Source organism: Hyperolius riggenbachi, chromosome 11 (assembly GCF_040937935.1).
Source record: "Hyperolius riggenbachi isolate aHypRig1 chromosome 11, aHypRig1.pri, whole genome shotgun sequence".
Classification (NCBI taxonomy): domain Eukaryota; kingdom Metazoa; phylum Chordata; class Amphibia; order Anura; family Hyperoliidae; genus Hyperolius; species Hyperolius riggenbachi.
Genome location: NC_090656.1, coordinates 105,257,716 through 105,282,704, shown reverse-complemented (window position 1 = coordinate 105,282,704; position 24,989 = coordinate 105,257,716). Strand labels below are relative to the sequence as shown.

At 43.0% G+C, this 24,989-nt stretch overlaps 1 protein-coding gene across 2 annotated transcripts in view; it reads left to right on the top strand.

Annotated features, from left to right (window-relative positions):
• Nucleotides 1–24,687, top strand: part of TKFC (triokinase and FMN cyclase) — a 54,562-nt gene extending 29,875 nt beyond the window's left edge. For both annotated transcript variants that reach the window (XM_068261496.1, XM_068261495.1), the window contains 10 exons: nucleotides 2,299–2,383; nucleotides 3,090–3,179; nucleotides 3,268–3,384; nucleotides 10,453–10,569; nucleotides 16,489–16,626; nucleotides 16,704–16,810; nucleotides 20,257–20,360; nucleotides 23,859–23,892; nucleotides 23,965–24,054; nucleotides 24,135–24,687. In XM_068261496.1, the coding sequence (XP_068117597.1) occupies nucleotides 2,299–2,383; nucleotides 3,090–3,179; nucleotides 3,268–3,384; nucleotides 10,453–10,569; nucleotides 16,489–16,626; nucleotides 16,704–16,810; nucleotides 20,257–20,360; nucleotides 23,859–23,892; nucleotides 23,965–24,054; nucleotides 24,135–24,293 (1,041 nt within the window). In that variant the 3' untranslated portion in view covers nucleotides 24,294–24,687. The remainder of the gene's footprint in view (nucleotides 1–2,298; nucleotides 2,384–3,089; nucleotides 3,180–3,267; nucleotides 3,385–10,452; nucleotides 10,570–16,488; nucleotides 16,627–16,703; nucleotides 16,811–20,256; nucleotides 20,361–23,858; nucleotides 23,893–23,964; nucleotides 24,055–24,134) is intronic.
• The last annotated feature ends 302 nt before the right edge of the window (nucleotides 24,688–24,989 follow it).

Here is a 24,989-nt window from a genome sequence, read left to right as displayed (position 1 = left end):
GATTCCAATACAGGACCTAAAAGACCAAATAATATATACATATGACAGAATTAGTGTCTAACAAAAGGAGAGTCAAATAAAAATTGCCCCTCTAAAGCAGGGGTGTCAAACTTTTTAGGCCAAGAGCCATATTGCTGTTCTTGAGAGTTCCAGGGGGCCAAACTAGCAAAATTAAGCAAAATTTTAGCTGATTCCATTAGGTACACTATGCCTGTGACATTTTCCCAAAACATTTCCAACAGAAAAAAAATAACCATGTGCAGTTAGCATAGTGGCAGCTGTTAATCAGTGGCTGTTACTGTTGCTGGCACAGTGGCAGCTGCTATTCAGTGGCTGTTATTGCTGGTGGCTGCTAATGCTACAGTAGTGGCTGATAACTACAGGCAATCAAAGAGGGAGGCAGAGTGGCAACACAAGGTGGCCCCTGCATGCAGCGCACAATTACGGCCTCTGGGCCACATGGAATTAACAACTGTACAAAGCATTGGGGGCAACCAAAAAAGGCTTAAGGCCGTATTTGGGCCAGACTTTGGACATGCCTACTCTAAAGAAACTGGACTTATTAGGGCTAGTTTGTTGTCAAGGTCCAATCAAGAATATGTAATAAAAGCAATACATTATATTAGACATATATCAAAAAAAGTAAATACTGATCACAGGTACATACTAGGGCAGGATACATATACCCTGAGAACTCTTTAACCACTTGAGGACTGCAGTGCTACACCCCCCTAACGACCAGGCCATTTTTTACAATACAGGGCTGTGCAGCTTGGTCAGGGTGCTGCACAGCCCTGCAACCCGGCACACAAATAATTTTTTCCTCCTTTTAGTGTAATTAATAGGACACTATGCTGGAGGCATCTGATCGCTGCTGCAATCTTTTTTTGTTGTTGTTGTTTTTTGTTTTTTTTTACGGAGGAAAGGGAGGATTTTTCCTCCCTCTCCCTCCCTCCCTCTTCCCTGTGCCGTCCTAATCGCCATTGGATGGCGATCGGCACTGATCCCCGCCTCTCATAGGCATCAGCCTATGAGAGGCCACACAGATCGAGCCGCTCTGAGGGACAGCCCAGTGTCCCTCCTACAGCACTGCATGAGATAGCAGCGCTATACAACTGTAAACAAAGGGGAATTCTTTCCCCTGTCGGCTCATAACAGTCTGCTAGCCGCGATCGTGGCTAGCAGGCTAATCACAGAGCGGAGCTCCGTGAAACAGCAGGGAACGATCGAGCATACGCGCACACGTTCCCCTGCTAGCCGCGATCGTGGCTAGCAGGCTAATCACAGAGGGGAGCTCCGTGAAACAGCAGGGAACGATCGAGCATACGCGCACACGTTCCCTGCCAAACTGTAGCTCCAGGACTTGACGCCAGTTGGCGTTAGGCGGTCGTAAGGTAGTTAAAAATCATAAAACATTGAATATGTCTAATCTAACAACTAGACAATTAACTTCCATAATGGTAGCTATGGAAAGACTTGGCGGGGGTGGCTACAGAAACCATTACACTTCCTCAGGAGTGCAGTCACCGGGAACAAAAGGGATAAAGAGTGTACTATTAATGCAGGCATGATAAAATGTCATGTGACTAAACCTTAAACCCTCACAGTATCATGAGGAATTGAAAAACAATGGCACCCACTAGTACCACTAGCTTCTATCCTAAGAGAGTTGATATCCTGCAGCTGAAAAGTCTTATTTTACCAGCAATTATGCAAGAAAATACATGCTTTGCATCTCCTTAGCTTAGCAAAATTTCAGTTTTATTAAGAATGTTGGACCTGTAACTACACTTCCATTGAGATCCTCAAAATGTCAGGAAGTTCATATTTCGCTTCTTTGCAACACTGAGAATTGTGAGGAGCACATCTACGGGTGGATTTTAGGTAAAAACATAGAATAAAGTGAAACATATGCAGCTGACCACAGGAGGCTTTAGGTAAAAACATAGAATAAGGTGGAACATATGCAACTGACCACGGGAGGCTTTAGGTAAAGACATAGGATAAAATGTAACATATGCATATGACCACAGCAGGCTTTAGGTAAAGACATAGGATAAAAGTGTATCCTATGCAGCTGATCACGGGGAGGCTTTAAGTAAAATAATAGGATAAAGTGTAACATATGCAACTGACCACGGGAGGCTTTAGGTAAAGACATAGAATAAAGTGGAACATATGCAGCTGACCACGGGAGGCTTTTTTTTTTAGGGAACAAAAGTGATGTTAACCTCCAGGAAACCCACCATACATGATCCAAAATGTTGCTCATTGCTTTACTTTCATTGTCTTGAATAGATGAAATCAAGCGATGAAGTTGTACAAATTATGATAGATCATATGACCAGAAAAGACAGCCAATCAAAAGTGGATTTGCAGTCGGGTGAGTATAGGCAATGGTCATACTAACATGTGGAACCCAACTTGTGTTTGTTTAATATGTTATTCTAAAGGGCATAACGTGACAAACCCTGTGCTTCATACATGCATAGAGTACTAAAAAGGTTGACTGCTTATATAAAGCAGCAGATTAAAATCTTCCACGCTCCAGACACATACTATTTCCTGTGCAGGCACTCATTAGCAGAAAATGTTTTTATCTCTACAGAAACCCCTTGATTCGCTGAAAATAAAATATTTTACTTTTAAAATACTTGGTCAGGAGCCCATCATTTCACTGCTATTCACTGCCTTCTCAGATAGTTATGTTTGTGCCCCGCCCCTTGTAGCCTGAACAGCAGGAAGAATGCAATTCAGGCCCCACCCACAGAGCCTCAAGTCGGCTGCTTCTGGTCATGTGGTCAAATTTTGAGGCAGGATTTCCTCTGCAGTGGCCTCATTTTACACAAAGCAAGATAACATTTGAGTACGTTGATGATTATTGTAATCACTGTTTGGAATGAAGTTCAGACTTTGCTTTTCCATAAAAGCCAGGAAATTACAAATGCATAAATTGTAGTATTGGATGTATTTACTAATATTGAATCTACTGTCACCACCACCACCTCTTTCTTTTTGCTGTAATGAAAATATTGATGATGATGATGTCTATCTCCTTGTGTTTTACTTTACATGGTTCTTCTCTTCAGGTGATTCCATTGTGATAATTGTGAATAATTTGGGAGGATTGTCCTGCCTGGAGCTGCAGATTGTAGCCGGTTCAGTTGTGCACCTTCTGGGTTAGTAAAAGCCGTGCGTGACGTGTCCCCGATCACCCTTCCATTAGAGTCATGTGACAGCTGTGCTGACCATTCTCTCATTACCCAGAGGGCCGGGGGCTGCGGATAGAGCGGGCGATGACTGGATGCTTCATGACTGCCCTTGAGATGAGTGGTGTCTCCCTTACCATAATGAAAACAACACCCGAGATCCTGCAGCTGTTTGGTAATGGCAGAAACCTATGTGTACATTGCCTAATATTTTACAATATTAATTTATAAGTCATTTAGTCAGTGTTTGCCCATTGTAAAATCTGTCCGCACCCTAATTTCCATTCTGAAATTTATCACAGGTGGTGACATCTTTATAGTCTTGTCAGGTGCAAAATTTTTGTTTCTAAGATTTCTGAAGCCAGTGAAACTAATGCCTGGTTTCCCAGAATGCTCTGGGAGGAGAATTCCCCATAGCTAAAACAGCCTAGGTTAAGCATCACTGGAGGGTGGGGATCCATATTATTATACAGATATATGTAGATATAGTAAGTGTTCCTGATGCTGAAACCGGCAACATCTGAATAAATGACTGCATTGTACTATATTTCACTGCAGTGCCTGTAACATTAGTTAAAAATAACAGATCTGCAAGGGTGGCATTTACCCTATGTGCTTTTAAAATGCTTATGTATCTATAGATGTGTGTTTCTTTCTGTTTTTTTCCCCATGATTTGCTTATATGATTTATATTTTTATGACAACTGTGGTTGCAGTATAAAAGAAGGATATATATATATATATATATATATATATATATATATATATATATATATATATATATACAGTGGTGTGAAAAACTATTTGCCCCCTTCCTGATTTCTTATTCTTTTGCATGTTTGTCACACTTAAATGTTTCTGTTCATCAAAAACCGTTAACTATTAGTCAAAGATAACATAATTGAACACAAAATGCAGTTTTAAATGATGGTTATTTAGTGAGAAAAAAACCTCAAAACCTACATGGCCCTGTGTGAAAAAGAAATTGCCCCCTGAACCTAATAACTGGTTGGGCCACCCTTAGCAGCAATAACTGCAATCAAGCGTTTGCGATAACTTGCAACGAGTCTTTAACAGCGCTCTGGAGGAATTTTGGCCCACTCATCTTTGCAGAATTGTTGTAATTCAGCTTTATTTGAGGGTTTTCTAGCATGAACCGCCTTTTTAAGGTCATGCCACAACATCTCAATAGGATTCAGGTCAGGACTTTGTCTAGGCCACTCCAAAGTCTTCATTTTGTTTTTCTTCAGCCATTCAGAGGTGGATTTGCTGGTGTGTTTTGGGTCATTGTCCTGCTGCAGCACCCAAGATCGCTTCAGCTTGAGTTGACGAACAGATGGCCGGACATTCTCCTTCAGGATTTTTTGGTAGACAGTAGAATTCATGGTTCCATCTATCACAGCAAGCCTTCCAGGTCCTGAAGCAGCAAAACAACCCCAGACCATCACACTACCACCACCATATTTTACTGTTGGTATGATGTTCTTTTGCTGAAATGCTGTGTTACTTCTACGGCAGATGTAACGGGACACACACCTTCCAAAAAGTTCAACTTTTGTCTTGTCGGTCCACAAGGTATTTTCCCAAAAGTCTTGCCAATCATTGAGATTTTTTTTTAGCAAAATTGAGACGAGCCTTAATGTTCTTTTTGCTTAAAAGTGGTTTGCGCCTTGGATATCTGCCATGCAGACCGTTTTTGCCCAGTCTCTTTCTTATGGTGGAGTCGTGAACAATGACCTTAATTGAGGCAAGTGAGGCCTGCAGTTCTTTAGATGTTGTCCTGGGGTCTTTTGTGGCCTCTCAGATGACTTTTCTCTGCGCTCTTGGGGTAATTTTGGTCGGCCAGCCACTCCTGGGAAGGTTCATCACTGTTCCATGTTTTTGCCATTTGTGGATAATGGCTCTCACTGTGGTTCGCTGGAGTCTTAAAGCTTTAGAAATGGCTTTATAACCTTTACCAGATTGATAGATCTCAATTACAGTACTTTGTTCTCATTTGTTCGTGAATTTCTTTGGATCTTCGCATGATGTCTAGCTTTTGAGGTGCTTTTGGTCTACTTCTCTGTGTCAGAAAGCTCCTATTTAAGTGATTTCTTGATTGAAACAGGTGTGGCAGTAATCAGGCCTGGGGGTGACTACAGAAATTAAACTCAGGTGTGATAAACCACAGTTAAGTTATTTTTTAACAAGGGGGGGCAATCACTTTTTCACACAGGGCCATGTAGATTTGGAGTTTTTTTTTCTCACTAAATAATAAAAACCATAATTTAAAACTGCATTTTGTGTTCAATTATGTTATCTTTGACTAAAAGTTAATGGTTTTTGATGAGCAGAAATATTTAAGTGTGACAAACATGCAAAAGAATAAGAAATCAGGAAGGGGGCAAATAGTTTTTCACACCACTGTATATATATATATATATATATATATATATATATATATATATATATATATATATATATATATATATACACAGTACAGACCAAAAGTTTGGACATACCTTCTCATTCAAAGAGTTTTCTTTATTTTCATGACTATGAACATTGTAGATTCACACTGGAGGCATCCAATCTATGAATTAACACATGTGGAAGTATAGTACATAACCAAAAAGTGTGAAACAACTGAAATTATGTCATATTCTAGGTTCTTCAAAGTAGCTACCTTTTGCTTTGATTACTGCTTTGCACACTCTTGGCATTCACTTGATGAGCTTCAAGAGGTAGTCACCTGATATGGTCTTCCAAAAGTCTTGAAGGAGTTCCCAGAGACCCTTAGCACTTGTTGGCCCTTTTGCCTTCACTCTGCGGTCCAGCTCACCCCAAACCATCTCAATTGGGTTCAGGTCTGGTGACTGTGGAGGCCAGGTCATCTGGCGCAGCACCCCATCACTCTCCTTCCTGGTCAAATAGCCCTTACACAGCCTGGAGGTGTGTTTGGGGTTATTGTCCTGTTGAAAAATAAATGATGGTCCAACTAAATGCAAACTGGATGGAATAGCATGCCAATGCAAGATGCTGTGGTAGCCATGCTGGTTCAGTATGCCTTCAATCTTGAATAAATGCCCAACCGTGTCATCAGCAAAGCACCCCCACACCATCACACCTCCTCCTCCATGCTTCACGGTGGGAACCAGGCATGTAAAGTCCATCTGTTCACCTTTTCTGCGTCGCACAAAGACACGGTGGTTGGAACCAAATATCTCAAATTTGGACTCATCGGACCAAAGCACAGATTTCCACTGGTCTAATGTCCACTCCTTGTGTTCTTTAGCCCAAACAAGTCTCTTCTGCTTGTTGCCTGTCCTTATCAGTGGTTTCCTAGCAGATATTCTACCATGAAGGCCTGATTCACACAGTCTCCTCTTAAAAGTTGTTCTAGAGATGTGTCTGCTGCTAGAACTCTGTGCGGCATTGACATGATCTCTAATCTGAGCTGCTGTTAACCTGCGATTTCTGAGACTGGTGACTCGGATGAACTTATCCTCTGCAGCAGAGGTGACTCTTGGTCTTCCTTTCCTGGGGCGGCCCGCATGTGAGCCAGTTTCTTTGTAGCATTTGATGGTTTTTGAGACTGCACTTGGGGACACTTTCAAAGTTTTCCCAATTTTTCGGACTGACCTTCATTTCTTAAAGTAATGATGGCCACTCGTTTTCCTTTACTTAGCTGCTTTTTTCTTGCCATAATAAAAATTCTAACAGTCTATTCAGTAGGACTATCAGCTGTGTATCCACCTGACTTCTCCACAACGCAACTGATGGTCCCAACCCCATTTATAAGGCAAGAAATGCCACTTATTAAACCTGACAGGGCACACCTGTGAAGTGAAAACCATTTCAAGTGACTACCTATTGAAGCTAAATGTATACTTAATGAAGCGAAAGTATGGCCCTACAAAAAACCGCACGACAAGAGATAAGGAAAAATACAAAATAGCCTTTATTTATCCATATCAATCATTAAAAACCATAAAAACAATGGCACAATGCAATGATGTATAATATTGTAATACTATAATAATACCCTCAAAGTACACCATAGAATACATACAAGCATGTAATATGCATCATGTAAAAAAAATTATATTAGTCCCAATCCACAAGTCGGCAAGTGGAAAAATGAAAATAGTGTGGTAAGAAAAAGTGTTAGCAGCCAGGGAGTAAAGTCAGAAGCGTGCACCAGGACACGCAGCAAGGATGGAGCCAGGGTGAAAAAAGTGAAAGGGAGACAAGGGTCCGTGTAAGGACCGGATAAAATGAGTACGCTGATGAGCAAGTGAAAGGGGCTATGTAAGCCCGAAGTGATAGGATAAAGAACCAGCCAGGGGCCATTGCGATTCGCCGCAACAAGCGTCTTCTTCCGGGCATGTGTAAACCCCGTTCGACGTGAGCCTATATAGTCGCATGAAGTGATGTGTCGAGGCGCGTCATGATGGCGGCTTGGGGAAGGCGGAGTCAGGGGCAATGTAAAGTGTGTGGCCACACACGGGGACTGGTCTCCACGTACAAAATGACGTGGGCGGCCATCCCCACCCCAGAGAAACTCCCATCAAAGCCGCGGCCATGTTGCTTAAGGGCAAGAACGGGCAGTGGTGTAAAATTATATGGCAAATACATTTTGTTTAAAATTCAGGCTACAAGCTGCCTGTAATTGCCAAGTTATCGGTTTCTCCATTTTCTTCTTACAATAATTCCTTACAGTTCTGACTAAACAAGGTAATGTCCATGTTCCCCTATGGCTCAAGTGGGCGATGTTACAGTTTAACAGTGTGCTGACCAGAAAGCTGTTATGGGGTAATGGCCATTTTCAAAATGGAGGACGGAGAATTCCCTTGATCACAGTTGACAAACAGGACGCAGGAGAGGAGAAAGAGATTGAGGAGTTGACTACACGGGAGATAAATGTGACTTGTGTATGTTTATTTTGACTTTCAGTTCAGGTTTTCTTTCAGTCGGAACATTGTGCCATCGATGTCCCCTGTACCTCCTATGTGCCCCCCTGTGCCAGCAGTGTCCCCCTCTGTGTCACATCTGCCCTCTGCACCTGCTTATACAAGTTTAAAAGCCATTTTTTCTTTGAATTTTTTAAAATTGATTTTCTCAAAAAGTACAAGTCCAATTTAAAGGGACTCCGAGCAGTGCAGAAACTATGGAAAGATGCATATCATTTTAAAGCTCTCTTTCTCCTCTTTCCAATGATATATAAACCGCCGCCCTACGCCGTTTAGTTTTCGCTATTTTCACGATTGAAATTGCCGCTTTCGTGATTTCAATCGCGAAAATAGAGAAAACTAAAAGGTGTAGGGTGACGATTTAGGTGTCGCCAGAAAGAGGAGAAAGAGAGCTTTAAAATGATATCCATCTTTCCATAGTTACTTGTATTACACAGGACGACACTTTCCCCAGTGTCAGCAGCTCCATTCAGCTGACACTGGGGAAAGTGTCGTCCTGTGTAATACAATGTAACTATGGAAAGATGGATATCATTTTAAAGCTCTCTTTCTCCTCTTTCTGGAGACACCTATATCCTCGCCCTACGCCTTTTAGTTTTCTCTATTTTCGCTATTGAAATCGCGGCCGCGGCAAATTCAATCGCGAAAATAGCGAAAACTAAAAGCCGTAGGGCGGCGGTTTATATATCATTGGAAAGAGGAGAAAGAGAGCTTTAAAATGATATGCATCTTTCTATAGTTTCTGCACTGCTCGGAGTCCCTTTAATAAAAAAAATCTTGTTCCCATGGAAACACAGAATCCATACCGTTCGTAAGTCTGCGTTGGTAAGTCGGGGACTCCCTGTACTGGAAATAAATGTGGCATTAAGAATTTTAGTTAACTTTGATAGCTTTCCTTTAAAGAAGAGCTTTAATGAAAAGGGGAAAAAATAAATCAATACATTGCAAAGTGAGAAGTTAAAAAATAGAGAGATTAAGAAATGATTAATATTCATCATGCAATTTGTTCATGTTGTTTGATCCACAGTGAGCCTGTACATAATCATCTATTCTACTGGCAGACATAAAAACTAGACAGCAGCTGCCATTATTTATAGCCATACCCACTAACACTGTGGTAGACTAAAAGGTTGCTTTTTTATAGATATACATATGCACAGAGGGAGATACTGGTTGCTTTGCAGTTGGAAACAACCGTTATTTCCCACAATGCAACAAGGTTCACAGACAGAAAACTGTCAGGATCTAGGTCCTGACATCACATTGTGGGAGGGGTATCACCACAATATCAGCCATACAGATGCCCCTGATGAGAAATCTTTACCTTTTCTCAAATAGATCATGTTAAAGGGGGTATCAGCTACTGATTGGGATGAACTTTAATCCTTGGTTACAGTTACTCTTTAACCACTCTAAGGCCTGGGGCACACCGGAGGAGCTTTTCTGAACGTTTTGAGTTTTTAAATCTGCTGCTAATGTTATCCTATGTGTTTGTGCACAGTGGAGCAATGAGGTTTTGTAAAAAACCCAATAGCATTACATTGGGAAGAGATTTTGAAACCTCTAAAAGCTCTTCCCAATGTAATGCTATGTTTTTTTTTTACAAAACCGCAGAGTGGCTCCTCCAGGACCGCCTAACGCGAAAGGTGTCAAGTCCTGGGGAAGGAGATTAGCGGGGATCGCATGCGCGGATGTGCGCGCATCCCCGTTTGAGTGATAGAGCGGAGCTCCGTCAACAGTCTGCCAATGGCGATCGCCGCTGGCAGCCTGTAAGAAAAAAGAAAAGAAACAGCGTTTTTTACACTTTTACAGCGCTGCGATCTATTGCAGGGCTGTACTGGGGACAGCCCTATCACTTGGCTGTCCCCTGGAGCGGCTCCGAACGCGATCCCCTCTCAGCAGCGATCAGATGCCATCAACAGAAAGCTGTTGGTGGCAAGAAAAGGAGGAAAAATGTGTGTGCTACATCGTATGGCTCTGCAGCGAGCTGTTAAAGCTGCAGAGCACTGAATTGTAAAAAATAGCCTGGTCATTAGAGGGGAGTATGCCTGTGGTCCTTAGGTGGTTAAGCTTGATAATGGAAACATTTTTGGAGCATATAGCTGGAAACATCCTGGTCTGTCAGATGTTATAAAGTGAATGTTGACCAATGTTGAGGTCTATATATCCAATGTGTAGGTTTTTGCAAAAGGGGCGGTGGAGTATATTTATATCATTATGGTATAGCATGCTGTAATTTCCCTCTTGTTACATGTTTATCTCATTACACTATTATGACTGTATTCTCTCAGACAGAGACACTAGCGCTCCTGCTTGGCCACGTGTGCCATGTGTTCCAGTCTCAGGACAGAAACGCATCATCCAATGTGCGCAAGAAAGTACCCAGCAAGAGACATCTGAGCCTGACGGTGTGTACAGACTTTATGTGTAATCTGTGTTTAGAATTATCACTTATAACAATTATGATTATTAGCAGTAGTAGAGTATTGTGTTAGCCATTAGTTAAGGTAGAAAGTTTTGAATTACTGTATATACTCGGGTATAAGTCTAGAAATGTAGGTCTGATTCACTATATAAAAGTATAGGGGTCGACTTATACATAAGCCATAGGCAACACTGAGCACACTGAGTTGTATGTACTAATAGTGACATTCCCATTTGCAGCAATATACCCTGTGGTAAGTGACACTGAGGAAAGGAAATGCCAAGAAAACACAGGTGTGAAAGTCCTGGCCACAACAATTAACAAGGAAAGGGGCAGGGGGGAAATACTGGGCTGCATAAAAGGGAGTGAATAATTGCCGGACTTGGGGGCCTGGAGAAGGTATTGGCTACACTTATGGAACAGGAAGGGTTAATGGCTGCAATACAGTATGCAGTGCAGTCATTAACTCCCTCCTGGTCAACAAGTACAGCCATTAACTTTGCTGGGTAGACATACTTGAGTCAATAAAAAAACAGCTTAACCACCCTGGCGGTAATGACGAGCCTGGCTCGTCCAGCAGAAACATGCTGAAAGTGGTAATGACGAGCTAGGCTCGTCAATACTGCCAGGGAGATTTCCTGTTTCTCTGCTCCGCCGGCTCCACTTTTCCCTCATCAGAGGGATTCCCCAGAGTGGCTGGATGCTACTCTGTGCTACCCCCAGCGTGCAGAACTAGCATCCAGCCACTCTGGGGAATATCTGTGCAGCTGGCGGGCAGAGAATGTGTGTGCGGGCAGGGATTCCCCCTTCTGTGCGGAGGGGGTGGCCGGGGGTCTCCCTTCTGTGCAGGGGGGGGGAGATCACCCTTCTATGCGGGCTGTTGGCTGGTCGGGGACTCCCCCTTCTGTGCGGGGGGGGGGTGTCCCCTTCTGTGCGGGCGGGCTGTGGGTGGCTCTTCCCTCTTCCTCCCTCCGGATCCCACGTGCGTCCCCCCGTACCCCCCCTCCCCTAATCTCCTAGCCTCCCCGGTATCCAGCACTAAACTACTCACCGAGGGCTGTCTCCTGCGACGCCCGCAATTGGCAATTGGGGGGACGCACGTGGGATCCGGAGGGAGGAAGAGGGAAGAGCCACCCACAGCCCGCCCGCACAGAAGGGGACACCCCCCCGCACAGAAGGGGGAGTCCCCGACCAGCCAACAGCCCACATAGAAGGGGGATCTCCCCCCCCCCCCCCCCTGCACCCAGCCAACAGCCCACATAGAAGGGGGATCTCCCCCGCCACCTGCATAGAAGGGGGAATCCCCGACCAGCCCACATGGAAGAGGGATCCCCCCCTGCACAGAAAGGGGAGTCCCCGACCGGCCACCAGCCCACAAGGAAGAGGGATCCCCCCCCCACAGAAGCCGCCGCAGGAGACAGCCCTCGGGTGAGTAAATCGGGGCTAGAGGAGACGGGAGGGGGGGGGGGGAGACACCTGGCTACCTATACATCTGACTCCACCTGGCTACCTATACATCTGGCAAAATATCTGGCTACCTATACATCTGGTAAAACATCTGGCTACCTATACTTCTGGCTAAATATCTGCCTACCTATACATCTGGCAAAACTATACACCTGGCTACACATCTGGGTCTTATACTCACCATTGGCGTGCTGATCCCTCGTTGCGTACCTCTGATAGCTTCCTCAGTGCCTTCTTCCATGTCCCTTGGCGGATTTTGCTTCATGTCCCCCGCCGATCGGCGTTGATGACACCAGGGTCACACAGCATCATCAACATCTCGCTGCAAACACTTTTTTTTATTTAATTCAATACAATAACCTATATTGAATTCAATATTAAAAAAAAATATTGATTACAAAAAAAAAAAAATTGAAAATTATTTGAAATTAATTGAACCACTTTTTGCACAGAAATCCTGGGGAAATTGAACGCCAGGGTGGTTAAAGGTGGCCATACACTGGTCGATTTGCCATCAGATCGACCAACAGATGGATCCCTCTCTGATCGAATCTGATCAGAGAGGGATCGTATGGCTGCCTTTACTGCAAACAGATTGTGAATAATACTTTTAGCCATAGACCCTGAACAAACATGCAGATAAGGTGCTCTGACCAAAGTCTGACTGGAGTAGCTGCATGCTTGTTTCAGGCATGTGATTCAGACATTACTGCGGCCAAAGAGATCAGCAGGAGTGCAAGTAAACTGGTATTGTGTAAAAGGAAATAAATGTGTCAGTTACCATATGCCTCTAAATGTTATGTTTACCTTTAAAAACTACGTTTCAACCGGTTCAGAACTGCCGCATGTTATAACTATGCCGCAATTGTAGCTGCCTAAGGCTCAACACACACCATACAATCTTAGTTGTTCAATCTTACCACTTTCATGTAGTATAAGAGCTTATTCAATCAATCATTCAAGGTATTTTCAATCTGTTGGCTCTTATACTACATAGATTTGCTACACTTTATAGAGAATTTATGTGTGCATCAAACCAAGTAACACCTGACAAATCTGACTTTGCAAATTTGGCCTAATTGGCTATTCACAAGACATAGCTCATGCAAATATGCATTTGCTTTTGCATGCCTAAGTTTGCAGGGTTAAAACCAATACTGCAAAGCGGTTGCCCTGTGGGAATTAGTTCATGCTGCCTTAGCACTATCCAGGAGAACCACGGGGAGGCTTCCCAATGCCCCCATACAACCGGGGAAGCCTCCCCGTGGCGCTCCTGGATAGTGCTAATGTAGCATAAACTAATTCCCGCAGGGCGACCGCTTTGCGGCATTGGTTTTCTGACCCTGCATAGTTTTGCATACGAAAGCAAATGCATATTTGCATGAGCATTGCCTCATGAATAGCCAATTAGGCCAGATTTGCAAAGCCGGACTTGCTAGGGTTAAAACTTGGTGTTTGAGCACGCATACATTTTCTCAAGGTAAGCATTTACTACATAGATTTGGTAAATCTGTTCAACCAAGATTGTATGGTGTGTGTTGAGCCTAATGGTGGCCATACACTGGTCGATTTGTCATCAGGTCGACCATCAGATAGATCCCTCTCTGATTGAATCTGATCAGAGAGGGATCGTATGGCTGCCTTTACTGCAAACAGATTGTGAATCGATTTCAGCATGAAACCGATCACAATCTGTGGAGCTGCTGCTCCAGGGCGCTCTACTGTTTAAACTTCCTGTCGGGACAGGAAGTAAGTGAAGCCGGCCGGAACCCAGCGGTGAAGGAGCAGCGGTGACAGCGGGAATCGAGCAAAATCTTCCGCACGGACCAATCGACGGGAACTATTGATTTCGGACGGAAATCAATCCTTCTGTCAGCGTTTGCGCAACGATTTCCCAGCAGATTCAATCACAGTGATCGAATCTGCTAGATTATAGGCGGGAAAATCGTTAGGTGTATGGACCCCTTAAGACTGATGCAGTGTAGTGTTAACACCTGAGGCTCCAGTGCATGGGATGCAATCTCTTATGCCCACCGGCACTGTCTATAGACAGCAAGCGATTGATTGGCAGCACTCCTAGGCTGCAAATGAAATGAAACCGACAGAGGTGTGCAGATCCCCCTGAGTATTTTCTTGCTTGGTGTTGACTAACAAGGAATTTTATGAAAATATCACCAAGGAGAAAACTCAGGAGAAAAAGTGAATTGCATATGGGCCTTTGTCATTAATGAATTACGGGTGAACGAGTGATTGAGTACCCCAACCAAAAAGAGTAAAAACACAAAAAATAACTGGAAGTGTAAACATAGTGTATTATATCAAGCAATAAGAATAGATAAATATTGGTAATGAGAGATACTTACCAAACTGGGTTGTTCTACAACAACTACAGTGTAGGGCATGTGAGAAAAATCCATCCCCACTCAGGTATTTGGTATCTCCTTCTAGTGTCAGTGGTCACTCTCCGAAATAAAATCAAAGAATCTGCAGATTAACAAGCGACTAGCTGTATCCTAATGGAACCCCTGGGTGGTAGATATAGGAAGGGAGGAGGTGCCCAAAGCAAATAGTGTCTGAGGCCATGCTGCAAATAGGCACTCTTAGCCGTTCCCAGCATGACCTCAGACACTGTACTGGGAAATACTTGTGAAACGCCATGTTGTAAAAGCATTCAATAAATTGATATATTTTTCCCATTTTCCATAATCGACTTTAAAGGGATACTGTAGGGGGGTCGGGGGAAAATGAGCTGAACTTACCCGGGGCTTCTAATGGTCCCCCGCAGATATCCTGTGTTGGCGCAGCCACTCACCGATGCTCCGGCCCCGCCTCCAGTTCACTTCTGGAATTTCTGACTTTAAAGTCAGAAAACCACTGCGCCTCTCTCCCGCTGATGTCACCAGGAGTGTACTGCGCAGACACAGACCATACTGGGCCTGCGCTGTGCGCTCTTGATGACATCAGCGGGATCGAGGACACGGCAACGCAGGCGCAGTGGTTTTCAGACTTTAAAGTCTGAAATTCCAGAAGTGAACCGGAGGCGGGGCCGGAGCATCGGTGAGTGGCTGCGCCAACACAGGATGTCTGCGGGGGACCGTTAGAAGCCCCGGGTAAGTTCAACTCATTTTCCCCTGACTCCCTACAGTATCCCTTTAAGGTAAGGTCTTGCTTGTTTTAAACTGTTTAATTTTCTTGGGGTTTCTCCTCCCTTCCTATGTTATTTCCTGTTAGCAGAGATGAGGTTCCTGTTTGATGAGTTCCTATTTTCTGGGAACTACAAATTTCCACCCTTTCATGCAGACATGTTTCTGCTGGAATTCTGGGAAATGTAGTTTAGCTGTATTTTTCTGCCAATTTTGTGTGTCACTTGGTTACCCCTGACTGACCTGTCCCAATAGAAGTCAAAAAGGAGAGAAAGTAATTTGTTCTGAACCCTTAGGGCCCATTCACACTAGAAGCGCTTTAAAATCGCTCTCATTGACGTTCATTAAATTAGTTGAAAAATCGCTGCGATTTTTGCATACGCGATTGCGAAATACTTGTGATTTTTCTGCGTTTTTTACTGCGATTTTAATGAAAGTGGGAGCGATTGTAAAATACGCTAATCAATTGCAAAACGCTCAGAAAAGCGCTTCTAGTGTGAATGGGCCCTCAGGCACATCTGGCCCATAAAGGAAGTCTGTCTGACACTTTGCTTTATCTATCTATACACAGTTTACGTTCACTTATCCTGATTGCTATTACTATTTGCCTTGTTTAATTTTGGGTTTAGCTTTAAATACACATTTTCCTAGTAAATCAATCTTCACTATGAAGCTTTGCTAGTTTCTTATACAGTATGTAACTTCAGTCAGTGTGTCATCACTCTGATGTCTGTAATACTACAGTGGGTATCACACATAAGATGCATGCTGTGCAACATACAATACTTGCTAGTTAAAGAGGGATTCAACTCTGACATAATATTCAATTAAAACATGTTTTTCTACTTTCTCTTTTTTTTATTAGGCATACAGTTATCATATTTGCTTTTGTGTTCAAGTATTATTTTCCATTTACAAATTAACAAGTTCCCAAAGTACAGTTTATCTGCTCTGAAAGCTGCTATTGCATTTTACTGCATAGCTATATTTATACGCTCTCTCTGGTTCTACAATGTGCGCAGTCAGTCTCAGCACGCTGCTGGCTGTATACTAATTGCAGCAGACACAGGAATGTAAACAAAAGATAATGTTATCACCTCTTCGGATGTGGCCAGAAGCTGCCCACTGAAGCAAGCAGATTTCCACTGAAGAACAAAGTGCAGTGTTTGACTTGAACAGTTGTTTGAAGGCTGTTCTGCTAACATTTGTTTTATGCTGTAAATAATCTTTTAGAGTAAAGAAGAAATGCTGAGTTTCAAACCACTTTCAGTAAATATCTTCTTGTATGTTAGCTGCATCTGTTCAGGTGTACCAGCGTGTGCTGAAACACGTGTGCAGCTCTCTCGTGGCTCTGAAGGATGAGTTGAATGATTTGGATCGGGCTTCTGGAGATGGTGACTGCGGGACCACGCATGTGCGGGCAGCCAATGGTGAGTGTTGTCTCTATAAAGCACCTGTGATGTATGGTATTCAGTGTTCATTGTTCTGAAGTCTAGAATCTCTGCAGCTATCAGTGCCTGGATAAGCAGCGGGAGACTGCCTTCTCACCCAGCACACTTCCTGGCAGCTTTATCACATGTACTGCTGGAGAAGATGGGCGGCACTTCTGGTGCGGTAAGAAACTATATCATCATGAATGCAAGCTTCTATACATTGGCAAAACCAAGAGCGACTTCTTTCCCCGATTGGCATTGGTTCTAATCTCCCCACCTGCACCTACAGTGGTTGCCCTAGCGGTACCCATGCCTTGTATTTATTCACAATGAGTTTGTCTCGGTTAATGTATACCTGAGATGAATCTAAAAACATTTAATACATACCTTCCTCCAGCCCCCTTCGGCCTGATCGGTCCCTCGCCGTCCTCCTCCACCTTCTGTATCTTCCTCAATCTTCCTGGTAACTGGCCAGTCGGGGACAGTGGACGCAGGCACACTGCCAGGCTCGGGCCATGCATGCGTAGTAAGCCCCGACCCCCCCGACGTTGCCATGACGGTGAGGGACTGATGAGGCCATAGGCTGAGGTGGAAGCCTCAGGTATGTATGAATTTTTTTCATTAGATTCATCTCAGGTTTCCTCTAACTGGACCTTAACATATTACAGGTTCTCGATTTCCTTGACACGTACTGACATGAAATTATGGGCATTGCCACACTCTGCAATTTTTAATTAACATACACCCATTATACTGAAAATTCATATATGAGACTAGCAGCCTCTGAAGAAGCCACAGTATCTGTGATACTAGTTAGACGGTGGTGGTTGAGATGTACGGAGCTAGATTCCTTTATGTGCACTTTGGACAGATCAGTCCTTTGCTACCATTACGGGTGATTAGACTTTATATTCATTTTCTTAGACTAAGATTCATTATGTTGCACTCTGCACTTTCAGCAACATGAACGTTGGTCTGCTCAATGACCTAATTAACCAAACGCATAATCTCAGGGAATTAGTTCATTGATGATTTCTTAATTATCACACTTTGTTTATTACCACTATATCTGGAACATTACACGATTTTTGCGAGGAGTTCAGTATGTTGTCTTCTATAAGTCATTCCATGTAGATGAACGCAAGTTTGTTAAGCTTATTGAGTGCTCCCTTTGCCTTTTTTGTTACTGTGCTTTAGTGGATTGGTGACACGCAGGAGGATTGAGCACTGGCTACCTATGCTGGACCATGCGTAGGTGAAGTGAGTCATACCTCCCAACTTTTTGAGATAAGAAAGGACGACACTTAACACACCTCTGCCACTCCCCTAATTATTCCCCTTTCCACACACACGTAGTCATGCATACCATGAAGATTTCATAAGAAAAACGTGTTGTTTTGCCCTCCAAACCACACTTTTTTTTATCCTGGTTCATTATCTTTCATATTAAAATTTTAAAATAATACATAAATTTAAAGGTTGAGAGTAAAGTTTAGGGTTGATTAAAGACATTTTTCAGAAGAAAAAGACATATATTTACATAGATCTGTACACCAGCCCTGAATGAGGAAGAAAGAGGGACAGAAGGATTCTGTTCCGAAAGAGGGACTGTCCCTCCAAAAGAGGGATGGTTGGGAGCTGTGGGGAGTGTTGCATCAAACACTACCATTGTATTCTATGCAGAGAGACTGTCTCATGCCCCCCTCCTAACCACTATGTGATTTGGGAGCTACGTTACCAGTGGGGTGCTGTTGACACAAATTTAAGCAAACCTGAAGTGAAAGGGATATGTTGGCTGACATTTATTTTCTTTTAGTCAATGGCTGTTCTGCTGATCCTCTGCCTCTAATACTTTTAGCCATATACCCTGAAAAAGCATGCAGATCAGGTGCTCTGACCCAAATCTGACCAAATTAACTACATGCTTATTTCAGGTGTGTGATTCAGACACTATTGCAGCCAAATAAATAAGCAGGACTGTCAAACAACTTGTATTGTTTAAAATTAAATAAATAAATATGGCTGCCACTTCATGCTTCTCACTTTAGGTACCCTTTAATGTGTATGTACAGGGGTTGGACAAAATATTGGAAACGCCTAACATTTTGGCATCATAATCTTTGAACATGTTTTAAGCAATCAAAACTGGACATATGTTAATTTTTTTTGTTTATTATTTTTGTTATTTGATATGTTTAATTAAAATAATAGGTTTTTTTTTACAGATATTCAAACCAAAGTTGGTGATAATTTATAAAAATGGCACATCTCTCAGACTTTCAAAGAGGCCAAATTGTTGGTGCTCGTATGGCAGGCGCTACTGTAACAGAAACTGCCCGAATGCTTGCCATTTCAAGAGGTACTGTCTCAAAAGTAATTACTGCCTTTGAAAGAGAAGGAAAAACGTCCTCAGCAAAGCACAGTTGTGGCCGAAAGTCGAAGTTGTCTAAGAGAGAGAACGTCGGACTCTAAATTGAATTGTTGGAAAAGCTCGCAAGACCACGGCTTTTAAAATTACTGCAGAGCTGAATGAACACCTACAGAACCCAGTTTCCATAAAAACTGTTCGTCAGGAGCTGCACAAATTTGGATTCCATGGAAGAACTGTAATTACAAAACCTCTGCTTTCAAAGACAAATGTTTCAAAGCGTTTAGAGTGGAGTAGAAACCACCAGAATTGGTCCCTCGAGCAGTGGAAAAATGTGATTTTCTCTGACAAATCATCGTTTAGCTTATTTCCGACCTCCGGCCGAGTGTACGTTTGGAGACAGCTGAAAGAAGCATTTCATCCAGACTGCCTTCTCCCAACCGTAAAACATGGCGGGGGTTCTGTGATGATCTGGGGTGCTATTTCTTGGAAATACGCCGGGCAAATGATTTCCCTTCATGGAAGAATTAACAGCCGAGACTATTTAGGACTTTTGGGCGACCAAGTTCATCCTATGGTTCAAGAACTGTTTCCGGAGGGGAATGCCATCTTTCAAGATGATAATGCCCCAATCCATACAGCTAGAATTGTTAAAGAATGGCACAAGGAACATTCTAATGAAGTTGAGCATTTCATCTGGCCACCACAATCCCCCAGACCTCAACATTATTAAGCATGTATGGTCGTTATAAGAGAGATTCAAGTAAGAAGTCGATTTCCGCTGCCATTGTCTCTAAAAGAACTGGAGGGTGTTTTAACTGAAGAATGGGCTAAAATTCCTTTGGAAACAATTCACAATTTGTATGAATCATTACCTCGGAGAATTGAGGCTGTAATTGCCGTAAAAGGTGGACCTACACCATATTAAAATATATTTTGTTGATTTTTAAGGTGTTTCCATTATTTTGTCCAACCCCTGTAATCTGTGAACGGGTAACAGGTGAAGACTAACTACCTGCAGGTACACATCATTTTGAGGCAGGAAATGTAATGAGTCACCTGCTTCTACCTAAAAGACAGCAATAAAACACAGTGCCACCAGCAGGTGTAAACAGGGAATTGATGGTATGACAGCTTATGACCAGTAAATATCTTTATTGATGTGACTTGTTTGCATTCATCTGCTGCAGAAATGTAATATTTTAGATTAAATAAGGGTAAAGCTGTATTTGGATAATTGTTCTTTGTTGTAAATTTAGCTGTACAGCCTGTTCCTTATGGCTGCAACAAGGCCCTTGGAGAATGACTCTGGACCACAGGCCTGGGCAGCTGCAATGAATACTGGAATTGAAGCTATGAAGAGGTAAAAGGGATATCATGTCACTAGCACTGTGCTTTAGTGTCACAGTGTGGTGAAATTTCTTAAAGAAAACCTGAACTGAAAATTAGCAGTCAAAATAAACATACACAGGTCATATTTACCTCCTGTGTAGTCTACTCCTCAATCTCTCTCTCCTCTCCTGCATCCTGTTTGTCCACTGCGATCAAGGGAATTCTCTATCCTCCATTTTGAAAATGGCCATTACCCCATAACAGCTTTCTGGTCAGCACACTGTTAAACTGTAACATCGCCCACTTGAGCCATAGGGGAACATGGACATTACCTGGCGCATCAGTTGTCCTCTCAGCTATAACTGACAGCAACTGCTATATAACTGACAGCAACTGATATATTTCAGTTCTGACAAAATGTTGTCAGAACTGGAAGGGATTAGTGTCGGAAGAAAATGGTGAACTTCTGAGAGGAACTGATGGCAAGGTAACTATGTAATGTTCATTTGAAGTTACCTCATGTGTTTATTTTAAATAATTTTACTCAGTTCAGGTTCCCTTTAAAGGAGTACTTGAGCCTTTTTTCAGTAAGAAAAAGTACTTAATGCACGTTTCTTTTAATTCTACATACCTGTCCCTACACTGCTCCTTGTCCTACATCCACTGCTATCTCTCCTCTGGTGTCCGGTAATTATTTGTATACGTTTGCTAGAGGAGGAGGCAGTTAATTGAAAGCAATCCTCCCTGTTTTCGCCCCTTGCCAGCCCCTGCTTGCACGTCATCATTGATAGTTTCTCGCTTTGTGTGCACTCGTCCAGCACCCGACTCGTGCCTGTGTTTTGCAGGCGCTGACAGCACAGAGGGAGAGCTGCCTTGTGCTAAATAGTGCAGTCAGTGTATTGTGCAGGAGACTCTGCTGATGTCATGGTCCAGCTACTGCTGCACTGACCTAGCCGTGCAGGAGAGCTCTCGGCACATGCACAAATCTAACGAGCTCTCCTGCACGCCGCTATGAGCTGGAAGTCAATCCGGGGTCGCAGCCATCTTGGGTCGGGGGATAAGTTTTAAAAAGAATTATATTACTGTAAAACAGCAGTGAGGAGCGGTGAAAATAAGCAGGATGGAACACTGAAAACTTCAGAAGACAGGTGATATGTTTATTTAATGTCAGTTGATATGAGTCACAGATCAGCTTTAAAGGGGAACTGAAGAGAGAGGTATATGGAGGCTGTCATGTTTATTTCCTTTTAATCAATACCAGTTGCCTGGCAGCCCCGCTGGTCTATTTCTCTGCAGTAGTATCTGAATAAAACCAGAAACAAGCATGCAGCTAGTCTTGTCAGATCAGACTTATAAGTCTGAACCACTGAAACACCTGATCTGCTGCATGCTTGTTCAGGGGCTATGGCTAATAGTATTATAGGCAGAGGATCAGCAGGGCTGCCAGGCAACTGGTATTGTCTAAAAGGAAATAAACATGACAGCCTCCATATACCTCTCTCTTCAGTTCCCCTTTAAAGTGAAATTATACCTTTGTTGAAAAATACGCAGTCCTAACAATTCACATTTACATATTGTTAATTTTTTTGTTTTAGGTTTAAAGACTGACATCTACAGTAAATAAAAATGGGAAATTCAGATTTCTTGCTTAAATAAAAAAAAAATAAAACCCTTTTTTATTTTCTCTGCAATCGATCGTTGTTATCGAATAACTGTTAAATTGAATCTTTTCATTATATTGTTGCCAGCTTTAGGCTGGCCATACACCATATGATCTTGGTTGTTGAATCTTACCACTTTTGTGTAGTATAAGAGCTTATCAAAACAATCTTTTCAAAATATTTTCAATCTTTTGGCCCTTAGGCCCCGTTCACACTTGCGTTTTGCCATGCAAACGGACCGGATCCTGATCGGATCAGGACCTGATCCGGATCGGATCCGTACGGTTCCGATCCGGATCCGGTCCGTTTGCATCAGGCATGCATCAGGCTGCCATCCGGATCCGTGGGCAAAAAATAGCGAAATTGAATTAAAAAATGTTGGGGTCAGCAGAAGGTGCACCTGGTGCACCTGTAGAATCAGGTTCCTCCGCTGTAGGCCTCACCTCCACCTCCGACATTCTGCCAAACAGCTCCAGCACGTCTGTCACTGCTGCTCTACTCCAGACATGCTTGGCCCGTGTGTCCCCATCCGAAATGGCCGCTTGGATACGCATAGGAAGTGGGGTAGAACGTCAGGTGTTTGTAGGCAGTGTGTTCTGTGCCTTCCGTTTCCCATTGGTTTCTGTGTTCCGGATGGTGCAGTCAGGCTCAGGTCCGGGTGCGTGGGCCGGAGATCCTGACCCAAAAAATAGCGCATGTTGGAAAAGTGTCCGGAGTCCGGTCCGGCTCCGTACTGTACGGAACGGACACGTGTGAACGTCCGCATAGCCTTTGCATTGCTATGCGGAACGTACGTTCCGTTTGTACAGTATACGGTCCGGATCCGGCCCGGCGAATCCGGACAGGGAACGCTAATGTGAACCGGGCCTTATACTACATAGATATGATACATCGGTACAATCAAAATTGTATGGCGTAAACAGGCAGACTTTTTTAGATTTTTTTTTTAAATCAGCCCCTGAGCAGAACTGGTGGAGGAACTTCATGTGACAACAATGACTACTGGAATTATAGAGAGTTTATGGGGATGGGACAGTGATCTCCTTCTTAGACATAACCACTGATCTTTGCCCACTATCCTGAATGTTTATATACAGCAGCAGTGACTTAGCTAAGGAGGTATGGGCTCCAGTGCAAGTTTTACTTTGGGGTCCCCTCTACACATAATAGTTAATATGGACACCATCTTATGGTCCGGTGTTTCTTATGGTCCGAAAAATACGGTAATCATTTCCAGCATAACACCAATAAAAAGCTGCAAGTCATACAACAACTAATTGACGAACCTCGTAGCAAATATGACTGTGATCTGATATGACACAGGCAAGTGAGGCAAATGCTAACAAATTTATACCAGACAATGAATGCAGTCTATGTTTAATCACTTTTGATATACCAGTAGGCAGTGCTTTGAGATCTCTGGACATGCCTAAGGGCCCATTTCCACTATCGCGAACTCGCGTGCGTTTTTCGCATGCGAATTTGCATAGCAATACAAGTGAATGGGACTGTTTCCACTTGTCAGGATTCCTTTGCGTTTTTCTGTGCAGAAAAAATTCCCCTGGCAGAGCCATCAGAATTTGCATACCGCATACCGCTATGCGAATCGCTTACAATGTATTTAATAGGAAATTCGCATGCGGTTTGGGTATGCGAATTTTCATGCAAATTCGCATAGAAACAATGGAAAATCACACCAGCACTGCCATGGTTAAATTCGCATACATCGTCATCTATGCGAATTAGCATGAAAATTCGCATAGACCCGCATGCAAATTTTTCCTGCGACGATTCCCACCGCACAAGTGGAAATGCAGCCTAAGTAATTCAAGCCCTTTATGTTGATTAGATCTTTTTTGTGTGTACAGATACGGGGGAGCAGAGGTTGGAGACCGGACAATGGTGAGTATTTTGCCCAGCTAGCTGTACTTAATACTGATCCTTGGGACATCTTATAACAAATATATCTTGTAGCTGGAATCCCTCTGTGCTGCTAATGACATCCTGAAGTCACTGGGAACCCCGGGCTCTGATGTAATGCAGGTCTTCAGTAATGCAGTAAAGGTAATATTTGGTGTAGTTGTATGTTTGTCTGCAGGCTGTTCTGCATTGTGATTGCCTAATGATTGCCTGTTCCCATGCAGAGTGCCGCTGATGCTGCAGACAAAACAAAAGACATGACAGCTGGTGCAGGTAGAGCCAGTTATATTGGATCCTCTACTCTGAACCGCCCAGACCCTGGAGCCAAAGCTGCCGCTGCCATCCTGGAGGCTATATGGCTGGGCCTGAAAGAAGATGCTTAACCACTTAAGCCCTTGTTCGTTTTCACTTTATGCATCCGAGCAATGTTCACCTCCCATTCATTAGCCTATAACTTTATCACTACTTATCACAATGAACTGATCTATATCTTGTTTTTTCCTGCCACCAATTAGGCTTTCTTTGGGTTTCACATTTTGCTAAGAGCTACCTTACTGTAAATGCATTTTAACAGTAAGAATAAGAAAAAAACTGAAAAAAATCATTATTTCTCAGTTTTTGGCCATTATAGTTTTAAAATAATGCATGCTTCCATAATTAAAACCCATGCATTGTATTTGCCCATTTGTCCCGGTTATTTCACCGTTTAAATTATGTCTATACCACAATGTATGGCGACAATATTTTATTTGGAAATAAAAGAGCATTTTTTCCGTTTTGCATCCATCACTATTTACAAGCTTATAAAAAAAATAGAAATATTTCATCTTTACATAGATATTTAAAAAAAGTTTAGACCAGTGGTCCTCAAACTAAGTCCCGTTGGCCGAATGTGGCCTCCTGAGGCTTTTTTTTCCGGCCCCTCACAAACAAAGTGTATTATAGATGCAGTCAGCTACATCTTTAAATATTGGTGGTCTGCATATAGAATGAAGCCAGAAAGCAGTAATTCGCTGGTTTCCAATCAAATTCCTTATCTGGTGACACTGTTGTCCAATTCGACTGCAGGTTGTTACCTG